Source organism: Sprattus sprattus (assembly GCF_963457725.1).
Source record: "Sprattus sprattus genome assembly, chromosome: 11".
Classification (NCBI taxonomy): Eukaryota; Metazoa; Chordata; class Actinopteri; order Clupeiformes; family Clupeidae; genus Sprattus; species Sprattus sprattus.
This window is the reverse complement of record NC_137909.1, coordinates 13,089,417-13,101,287: the sequence shown is the minus strand read 5'-3', so window position 1 is coordinate 13,101,287 and position 11,871 is coordinate 13,089,417. Positions and strand designations below refer to the sequence as shown.

Sequence of the window (11,871 nt, the reverse complement as noted above, 5' to 3'; positions counted from 1 at the left end):
CCATAAGAGACACTCAGCTGGTTGATCCTGATTTTGGTAGGTTCATTCAAAAAAAGAAAAGAAGTGCTTAACTAAACAGAGTAACAATGTTAATTTTCTTGTCATGTATTGTGCATAAATAAAACACTGGTTAAGTGAACATAAGCAACAGAGACTTGGAGTGTGCTTCTTTTGGTCACTGGCACACTTACTGTCTCTGTTCACATCCTCTCTCTTCTTGGGTGAACTACTGGAGCGAGACATAAATGACGTAACATAAAATGACATAAAACAAAATGACTTCAAATGAAAAAAATTAAAAACTTTCATGACATAAAAAATGACATAAAATAAGATGACTTAAACTGATCATGGTGGTTACTGTGCAATGATAGTGTAGTGTCATCTGTAAGTGTCATGACGGGTCTTAAGGTTGTCGTTTGGGTAAAAAGGTGCCTAAGCTCCAAGTCAACAGTTAGTGTTAATAACACTGTTATTAGGTGACTGCATTTGATGAGATTTGGAATTACATTTATGAGACAGGGTCATGATAATTGAATGTAAAGGAGTTCAATTTAGGAGTGATTGAAAACTCCTGACCCTGGTACCTCTCGAATGAGGAAAGGCAGTTGTAATGACGGTACACTGACACAGCAGGTAATATGATTTGCTGACCACAAGAAACAAACACATTATGTACTAAAGGAGGGTTGAGAAAGAAAAAAGAGAAATCTTCTGCATTTTATATACATATTTAATATTTTTTTAAGTTTGCCAAAAGGACAACCAGAGCCATCTAATCACATATGATATTTACATGTGTTTATGTACAATATTATAATTTACTATCACAATTCATGGCATGAAACAAAACTATCTGAAATAAAACTATTTAAAAAAATAATGACTTAAAATAACTTTTTTGGCCTTTGAGATAAATAGACCTTTTGACTGATTCTCTCAAAAGAAGAATCTTGACTAATAGTATGAAATGTTATACATATTCATATATAGTAACGCTCATGTGCCTCCATTTATGGCCAAAGTCTTCTGAAAGAGGTCTTCCAACAACCGAAAAGCATTCATTTTACGTCATGTAAGCATATTATTCAAGCAGCAGTGATTTTTTTTCTCTTCTGGCAGAATTAGAAAGAAGTTTGAAAGGAAACCCTAACAAAATGGCTTTTAACTCAGGTTTGCAAACCGACATCTCACTGTCCAGCTGAGGCACACTGCCTCACATAAGTCTGTACATGTAGAGGAATGGGGAATATTTAGATACAAAGAGCTGGAAAAGAGTCTCTCCAAAAACATGTTCCAGCGACACAAGGACTAATTGGTTCTGCATATAAAAGCCGAGCGGAGCTGAGGCACGGCGAGCCACGCGCTACTGACTCAAAAGCACTGTTCATTTTAAACCGTTTGGGAAAGTGATGGACTTACTGTGAGGAAATGATCCAATGTGTTGCACTGGCATCTCACCAATGTGGTGATGAGAGTTTAAAGGCTAAATGAAACCCATTACATCAGTCAGTTTCAATACAGGGGGACCTTTTCAGCCAATGCCATCTCCTGGTACATCTGCAAAGTACAGTGAGGGGGGGGGGACTGAACCACAACTCTCATACAGAATCTCTAGTGTGTTACGCTGCTTGGAGATAAGGGTCTTTGTTATTAATGATGTCATATGTTTTCCTGGAAATGCTTACATAGTTAAAGCACCATGAATCAGCCAGACTTTACATTCAGGCTTTGATTTGTTCGTCCTTTTACTCTTGAGGAGAGACATGCTTAGGGGTCACTTCTTTGTCGCCGTCCCCTTGACAGCAAATAAAATATGTCATGTTTTCATCTTTACAACGCCCCAAGCCACTAGCCCCAGCTAGTTTGCTGCTCTGCTTCAGATACTCGACAAAAGCTCAGATAAACTAAATGTTCCTTTGTGTTAAAAAATGCGCTCTAGCCGCAAGAGCAGTTCTTTAGTTCTTCTGGTAGAAAAAAAAAAGAATTTGAAGAAAGAAGCTGACAGCATCCGAGGATGGACAGAGACAGAAAGCGGCGACCTTGAGAGAGAAGGGCAACTGACAAGGGCGAGTCCTGGGGTGAAGACAGCAGCTGAGGTTGGAACAGACCTGGCCCTGATCTGACCCTGATGTGGCCCTGATTTGGCCTTGATCTCACCCTGATCTTGCTTTGATCTGGCATGGATTTCTGCAGCAGATCCACACCGCATCAGGGCCAGGTGTGTTCCCGGTCCAGCTACTCTCCTGGTTCCCCTCCACTGGCTGCGTCTCTGTCTCTCTCACCGCAGCTTGGACTTGCCGTAAATGTTCCTCTGCACGGAGAGCATCCTCTCCACGCAGGAGAGCCGGGTCTCATGTAAGGAGGCATGCCACGTGGTGCCGACGGGCCGGGCCTCCTCACTGCGGCACAGCACATACGCGGTGGTGTCCGTCCGGCTTTGGATGTAGCCGCTGCGCAGGAGTGATCGGCACAGGTGGCTCAGGCGCTCCGTCCGCCTTAGGATCAGGTGAGCTTTCCTAAAGAGACACACACACACACACAAGGCAGAGAGCAAGGCAAGAAAGGGTCAATGGAATACATACACAGTCATAGACACTCACAGTCATAGGTAATGCAAAGTGCTTTACCTTAAATAAATATGTAACACAAAAGAGATTACCTCCCAAAAAATATGAAGTGAGATAAACATACAGTAACAGAAAAAACAACACAAAACAACAAATGGCACTGGGAAATGGAAATGGCGGTTCCAAATTTGAATAGAAAAGTAGCCTGGAATTATTTTAGATTTAAAAATGACTGATCAAATAATCAATAAGCAACAAGAGATGCATTTCCACAAGAAATGCGAAGTGTGATTGCTCAACAGCATGAGAGGACTGCTAACTGCAACCCTTGCCCAGCAAATGACAGATTATCCAGCCCTAACACATGGACAAAGTAAGCTTTATGATTAATACAGCAATATTGGAAATGTGTTGAAAGTCTTCATTTATTGTGTGAAATAAGCTGCAAAATTTTTATCTTCTGTAAATGTATTAAGTTCAAGGTTTAAAGTAGGGTGACCAGATTTGAGTTTGTGAAAAAGAGGACAATTCGTCACGGGGGAGGGGGCGTGGTAGTGTATAGCATGCCGGACCCCGCCCCCTCCCCCCCGCGACGAAGTTTACCAAAGTCTCAGAATGATAGTATTTAGAGGATAATTAAGGATCCATATATTGCGAGCAGCTGTCTGGCCATTGGGTTGCAGCCACAGGTCTTTTCACTGCCGACATATTTAATATAAATGTGAATTATGAGCTCATACAACCACTGAATCTTTTATGGTAAACATAGATATCCCTGCCCCATCAATCACACATACACTTATTAGGGCACAATACATGAAACCGGAACTGCCCCCTTTTTTATTTCATAGATACAAATAGATATTTTAATAATATACTGACCGCCGAACTTGAAATGTCACCTGTTTTCATTATGCTATGCTAAGATAAGGTAAAATAGCAATAAAATCCCCCATGTGCCCCATTTTTAAAATGATGTCTTTCTTTGAAGTAATAATAATGATGAAGTATGAAGTCTTTCTTTGAAGTGACAATAATAATGAAGTTCTGAAGTAATTTAAGTAATATGCAACTAAAGGCATATGTTGTGAGGACGTAGCATGTATGCAATGACTGTACAAGAGCTAGCAAAGGGAACCACTAGTCCAGGTGTTCCTATGTCTGTGGTCACATACTGGAGAATAATCTTGCATAACCGGTCAGATATGGTAACATAATGCGTGGTTGAAATAAAGGAAAGGAGTTTGAATTTTGCATTGAAAATCTCTAATGACCAGCCAGATGTGTAAACGTAATAGCAACTTAAAAATTATAAACGGCCAGCAATGGCTGGACCAATCAAACCCGGGTCAACTGCTTGGAAAGTGGCAATGCTAATCACTGTAGCACCAGTAGCCTACTGTATCACAATTATATACAAATGATTCACAATGATTTAGCAATCACCCTAATACATTAGACTGCAATTAATTAGTATATGAGCATCAGCTAGATCCAGCTGCAGCATAGTAAGGCTAAGGAGCTGTGTCTATTTTAGTTGGATCATGGGTAAATTAGGGTACAATTATTTCAGGCTTAAAGTACAGGATCAAGTGGGTTTTGCCAAACACATTTTCAGCTCTAAGCAAACAATTGGATAACCTTTCTGTGGAATCAAGTTTTAAAAAAGAAAAGAAAATGTAATTACTATATGGAAAACCCTTGTATGATTTCTTTTGTTTTCGAAATTAATTTCTGTTGGCTAATGCCAGAAGAATGTAGAGGGGCCAATGAAAGTGTGATTGTGTCAGGTTATGTAACCAAAGAGAAGAAAATATCTATTTACAGTCAGCAGAACATGTCTGGCTTGACCGGTCCACTGAGATGGCTGTTCTTTCCTCCCATGCTAAGTCTGATTGCACAGACACACACACACACACGCGCAAACACACACACGCGCAAACACACACACACACACACACACACGCAAACACACACACACACACACACACACACACTCACACTCACACTCACACACTCACACACACACACACACACACACACACACACACACACACACACACACCACACACTCACACACAAGGCTTGATTTGGCTGTCTGCAGAGGCCAGCGGCCAGAGCCAAGCATTTTTGAGGCCGTCTCAGGGTAGTCTACTACCACAGCCTCTATGTGCTCCAATAACACAGAACGGTGGCAGGAAAACTTCCTCAGCCTACCTAACTGTATTTCAGAGGCATTCCTTGCACATTGTAAACATGATATAATATGTACAACACAAAGTATATAAACAAAGTTTGGCTGTGGAAATGTCAGATATGTTTTAGAACCAGTGCAGCTGAAACTAATTCTAATTTTTACCATTCATATTTTACTAGTCCCGTCCCATTACAGAACTGTGGAGGCTTTTTAACATTTAAAAACATGAATGTGTACATGGCAACGACCATGCGTACATGCATCACTGAATGCTAAACACCCAACTTTTTATATGGGTCAACTGTATACCTTATTTGGTAACCTTTATTTAAAGCCCACATTTTTTTTGTCTATTTCCAACATGTACTGTATAACTATATTACAGCTGCTGAAGCCATTATATTCCTGGAATAGTTGAGAGAAATGCAGCTGGAAAGCTATCTCACTCTGTGTGTTATTAGGCATCACTGAAATAGATTCTCTGAGTAAATAAATAAAATAATCTCTGGCACTGTCCAGTTCTCTGTAATCAGCAAGTGAAATTTCAACACAGCTCAGCTGTGTTAGCCAATCCGCAAACCTCTGCAGAGAGGTTCTGGCAAATTCCTGCCAGATAGTGATTTTGTGAATGCACACACTGAAGGAAAGGGGTGGATTCTAGGAATGTCAAAAAAGATTGATAGATCGCTTGTTGATTGTCATTTTATTTTCTCCATGTTTTTGAAGCGTCGATGTATAACATTTGTCAACATTTAAACTAAACTAGAGATGTATGCTTCATTAAATTCATTCAGTTGGCTTCCGTTTAATGTTGTTTGGAATAAGAGCTTTTGGAAACCACAGGGGTGGGGGGGGGGTATAAAATGTAAGTTACCGTGCTCACCTCTCTCACCTCTTCTTTTGTGTCTTTTGTGTTTAATATGCCACTGAAAATCGGAAAGCCTTCACTGCTTAGGTCATTAAGGGTTTGCTGTAGCAAAGACGACTGTTTATATCTATCTCAAAAAATGCTGATAAAGATAATCATCTGGACAATTAGCGATGCTAAGCCAGAACTACTAACGTAGCTTACATCCTTAAAGTATAAGTATACCCCGGCTCCTAACCTAACTCCAACAACACTAAAAATGGGCAAGGGGCTGAGAGGGCTTCAAAGAGAGGGGCGTCAACACTTGTGAATGACAAGTCTCAATCAACAAATTAAAATGACACTCACAGGCAGGGGCTGGGGGAGTTGGGTCGCCCATTTCATGACGTAGATAAGTAAAAAACTCTACGTCACGACTACCTTTTTTAAGGTTCAGGATGATTTTAAACATGGTGTGTTGAGTTAACCCATAACATGCCAATTTTTATAAAAATGATAATTTTGTCAATGCTAACACCGACACTGATCACAGTACAGTCATACAATTTAGTTTACAGCTAAAAAAAACACAGTTAACAGTATACTTCCTCTTTAAAGGATATTATGCTTGGCCCATCTCCTTGATCCAAGTCATTTAGTAGCACTTGCAGTATAACCTAACATATCCAATGGAACAGTAAGCAATTGGGTCCACATTTTTTAGGTTGGTTATCAGTGGCCGAAATCTGCACTTTGGCTTCCATATTCAATGACAAAGTCTGTGTTCTGTAAATGCAACAGTTGCCCGTGGATTGAACACACTGATACAAGAGCCCAGGGGTTTTATTTTTATTTTAATTATTTTTTTCTTGTGGATGGAATGGTGCCAAGTTATCCCATTACACTTGGCCACTCGTTTCCTTTTAAAAGGCACCACCAATAGAGCTTGGTCATAAATTACTCCAGCTAAGCCAAACACTGCCAATTCAAAGCCATAAATAATAGTCTGTCTTTCGTCCAGATGCCTTCCACAACACTTCCCTCTCCTCCTCTCATGGCTACCTTCTCAAAATCATAAAACAAGCCGAATCTTCTCTTAAACCAACCTATTCCAAACTTATGGCGTAATTTATAGCCCTCGAAATGCGCTTCCTGGCAATGGGGGTTGGACAAAACAAAACAACAGTGAAACCTCAGTCTGGACCCCCTGAACCACAGAAGCTGTACCCTGGCAATGCCACTCCGTTTGTCCTTCTCGATGTTCTCTCTACACACTTTACGCAATGCAATGCCGACGGGCTTCCATATAGTGTGACATAAAACAACGAGCTCGGGTGGTCTTTTAAGGGTGGCGGGGGGGAGGCCAGATGAGATCTTTATGAGAATAAGGAGGAAATAGAGCTGGAAGTTTAGTTAGTGTTCTCTCCCTGTCAGCTTCAGTGTTTGGGTTGGCCCAAAGCTGCCACTTCTGCAGTTGAGTTATAATTTGAAACAGAAAAATGTACCGTCAAAGTCAAACCCAACTTCTCCAGTGTTCAGTCTGACATGAAATGCCTGAGAAGCAAAATGTAGAGCTGTTTCATGGGAGACAAATAAGCGTAACCTCTTTGTTACTCATACTAGTGGGAAGCTAAGCTGGGAGAAGAGTGTGGGGAAACCCATGGCTTCTCCTGGATGAAAACCTCAGACCAAAACCAGTGCTAACGCTACACAATCCTGCCTCTCACGGTTTAAAAGGACATGTCAGATTAACCGTTAAACTGCTGAGGTAAACAGCTGAAAAACACACCAAAACATTGAGTACGAGACCTGGGGGCGGGGGGGATGGGAAGGGTATAAGACACAAATGACTGTCCATTATTGTCTTAGACCTGGCAGTGTTCTTCAGTGCTGGAGGGTAGGATAGGGCCGGTTATGAAGGCAGAGTAATGGCAGGCTGCAGGAGATCTTCAGTGGAAATCAGAAGGCAAATAACCTCCGGCTGGAGGTCAATGGCTTAATAACACAGAGACATGTCAGGCATGATCTGAATGCCATCTGAGAGGAGATGCTGCTTCTGCTCAGGCAGCCAAGGGGATGACAGCCAAGGCCAAGAAGCCGCCCTTAGGCAAGCAGTATAATACCCCAGACTCAAAAACATGCCATGTTGCAAAATTTATCTCATGAATTTATGAACCTGACATGCATGTGTGCTTTTTAGTGGGAGATGTTACATTGCTAATCCAGTAAAGATTAAACATTTAATTTTAACCAAAGCTGTATACATAAAACCTGCATAACATAACCTAACATATGTCTAAGACATGAAAAAAAATGAGTTATTGCACCCATGAGTGCCAGTATTGGTGCTGTCCTTACAACAGCAAATATTATATTAGGCTATACATTGCCTAATGCTGGACGTAGTGCTATACGGGTAAAGTGTATGTTCCAAGTGTGGTATGATATATGTAGTGCACTTTATGTGAGCTTATTCTCAGTGGTCTGAACTGCAGCATGTGAAGTGCTGGACGTGAACGAGTTTACGGTTACTTAATCTCCATTTCATAAGACCCTGATGTGCTGGCCAGGCAGCAGTCAGAGACCATGGATTTCTCTCTGGGTTCTGCTGACTGGTGATAAATTTCACTGGACACCAATCACAGTCGTGATGCTTCACGTGTTGGTAGAAAGAGCCAACCCACCACACATTTTGTAAGCGTATTCTTCTCTAATACGGATTCGGCTCAAACGAGCAATCATAGATAACTGCATGAAGTTTAGATCGGTATTGTCAGTCTGCCATGTGTCAGCCATGTCCCATCCTGGTAATGCCAGCTTTAGTATTCCTTTTTGGCTGAGATCCAAGAATAATAGTATTAATATACTGGTTAGTGGTATTCTTTTGAGCAGTAGAAAGCTAGCTAGCTAGCTAATGCCAGAGCTGCTAGCTCATGTGCTATTAAAATCCACTGAATATATATACAGTACTGTGCAAAAGTTTTAGGCAGGTGTGAAAAAATGCTGTAAACTAAGAATGCTTTCAAAAATGGAAGTGTTAACAGTTTATTTTCATCAATTCTTCATAAATTAACAAAATGCAGTGAAGGAACAGAAGAAAATTCTAAATTAAATCAATATTTGGTGTGACCACCCTTTGCCTTCAAAATAGCATCAATTCTTCCAGATACACTTGCGCAGTTTTTGAAGGAACACGGCTGGTAAATTGTTCCAAACATCTTAGAGAACTAACCACAGATCTTCTGTGGATGTAGGCTTCCTAAAATTCTTCTGTCTCTTCATGTAAACCCAGACAGACTCGATGATGTAGAGATTAGGGCTCTGTGGGGGTCATACCATCACTTGCAGGACTTTCTGTTCTTCTTTAAGCTGAAGATAGTTGTTAATGACATTGGCTGCATGTTTGGGGTTATGTTCCTGCTGCAGAATACATTTGGTGCCAATCATACGCCTCCCTGATGGTATTGCATGATGGATTAGTATCTGCCTGTATTTCTCAGCATTGAGGACACCATTCATCCTGACCAAATCTCCAACTCCACTTGCAGAAATGCAGCCCCAAACTGGAAAGGAACCTCTACCATGCTTCACTGTTGCCTGCAGACTCTCATTATTGTACCTCTCTCCAGCCTCCAGCGAACAAACTGCCTTCTTCTACAGCCAAATATTTCTAATTTTGACTCATCAGTCCAGAGCACCTTCTGCCATGTTTCTGCACCCTAGTTTCTATGTTTACGTGCTTAGTTCAGTCACTTGGCCTTGTTTCCTTGTTGGGGTAGAGCTTTTTGGCTGCAACTCTTCCATGAAGACCACTTCTGGCCAGACTTCCCCGGACAGTAAATGTCTGTACCTGGGTACCACTGGTTTCTGCCAGTTCTGAGCTGATGCCACTGCTTGAAATCTTCCGATTTCGAAGGTAAATAAGCTTGATGTGTTTTTCATCAGCTGCATTAAGTTTCCTTGGCTGAACACTGCGTCTACGATCCTCAACGTCTTCTTCAAAAGAGCTGGAACTGCACATTTTGAAACCCCTGTCTGCTTTGAAATCTTTGTCTGGGAGAGACCCTGCTGATGCAGTAAAACTACGCAGTGGTGGTCCGTCAGGGCCTTCAAGGCCTTCTCTGCTGGCCTAAACATCATCAGAAAATAAATGTAATAAAATAAATTTAATTTTAATATTTTCTTTTCATAAATATGTATTAAATGATTCCCCATAGTCCATTATCTTCATTTCATGCTTCCAGCGTTGTTCATTTATGTTAGAGCTTTCATCCAATCATATTTCCGCTATCATGTGTTGCCACGCTCCTTGAAATCTTCCCCGAGAACAGAAATCTTCCCTGAGGCCTTCAGAATTCACATTGAAGGCCCGTGTACATCTGATTGGTTTTCACAACTGGCTGTTTCAGTTCATTTAAGTTGAATGAACTGAAACAGACAGTTGTGACAACCAATCAGATTTCGAGTTGGCGACACTGGGCCTTCTAGAAGGCCCGGAAGATTTCTTTCCTCGCGTTGAACGTGACAGGTAAACGTCCTTTGATTGGATACTGAGGCAGACCGGTGCAGTGCTTCAGTGCTCAGTTTAGATGGCTAAAACGACGTACATCGGTTTCAATGCTTATTCTTCTAGTTGTTTCAATTGGTAAGACTAAGGGCCTGATTTACTAACAGGATTGCGCCCATTTTCTGGCGTAAAATAGCGGTCGTAACGAAAAACGGTATTTACTAAGCTAGCGCAGCGCATATTAACGCTTTGAGGGTGTGTACCTGCAAACAGGTGGGATGGTTCGGAAACGTGGGTGGTAACGTAGGCGTGTAGCGCTATTTAATGGGAGGAGTGCGCCTAATGATGAACTGCGTGGTATTTACTAAACTGCCCGGCGAGCGCACATCTCTGATTTGCAGGCTAATTCTCCGCCTCATAAAAGCACGTCTTAACCAAGCGCATTTCCACTGAGTCTGAAAACGTTGATATGGCAGCAGCAAGGCAAAGACATAGCCAGAGACAGCGAACAGAAATATTTGTTTCAACTCGTATAATTCATATATTCATATATATGAAATTAAACTTTCCGAACGTAATTGGAGAAATTGATCGCACCCACATGCAAACAGTCCCACCTTCAATCCGCGAACACGTTTACCGAAACAGAAAGCACACATATTCAATGAATGTCCAGGTCATATGTGATGCCAACATGACCATTACTTACGTGGAAGTGGTCTGTCCATGACAGTTTTATCTTTCGGAATAGTGCCATTTATCCATGATTGAGCAACGGTGATTTTGGAGAGGCCTGTCTACTTGGTAAATGTATTTGTTTCATTGGGGATATATTGTAGTGAACCCATGTCCCTTGTAGAACGTATTAATCTCGCCATGTACACATATATATTGTTATAATAGACAGTTTATGCATTAATGCCACCAATAGCATATTATTTATAATCGTGTTCTTTTAAACATCTCGCTGTAGATGATGGCGGGCAAAACAACAATATAACCCATTGAATCAGGTTCAGTGATTGAGCGAACGTGTACCAATATATCTATCTCGCTATCTATTCGCTGAACCTTATTTTTTTCTTCCTCGAATCTCCATGGTGGCAGTAACTTGCTGGCAAGTTCTCCAGTCTTTTAACGGTGCGCTAAATAATGATTGCCCAGCGCGTATCTGGCTTGATAAATATCACGGAAAATGCGGGGAATCACCGTGCGTTAATGTGCGCCTGGCAAAGATGCGTTCGCAAATCAATCTTAGTAAATCAGGCTCTTTAAAGGGCGGAGTAAGCACAGTTTGCCCAGCGCAGATCTGGCTTGATAAATACCAAGTAAAATGCGCAAAAACACCGTGCGTTAATTTGCGAACGCAGATTAAGAAGCGCTCGCATATTAGTAAATCAGGCCCTAAATATAATTACATTAACCAACTCAAATAAATTAGTTTACACAAACTTGATAATTCCAGTTTTTGATACAATTACAACGCCATTTTCAAGACGGAACTTTCAAGAAAAACTGGATATCGTGAGGATGGGAAGTTTAATGAAACTGCTTTGCAGGTGGGACAATGCGATGTTACTTGTTAAACCTGTTAAAGCTCACATTGAGTCACATAGGCTACTTTTGGTGGACTTAATAAAACTTTGTAGACTAATCCCTGAAAATCGCCTTTTATTTTTAAGTTGTGACAGTAATATCCAAGCGATCATATAACTTAGAGTTTACTACTCTTAATGTATTGTTAATACGG

General features: G+C 41.1%; 1 protein-coding gene across 1 annotated transcript in view; it reads right to left on the bottom strand.

Annotated features, from left to right (window-relative positions):
• Positions 1-774: 774 nt before the first annotated feature.
• astn2 (astrotactin 2) overlaps positions 775-11,871 on the bottom strand; it is a gene marked incomplete at its 5' end in the record, with an annotated part of 356,313 nt that continues 345,216 nt past the window's right edge. The window contains one exon of the mRNA XM_080847054.1: positions 775-2,519. Coding sequence (XP_080703180.1) covers positions 2,282-2,519 — 238 coding nt within the window. The 3' untranslated portion in view covers positions 775-2,281. The remainder of the gene's footprint in view (positions 2,520-11,871) is intronic.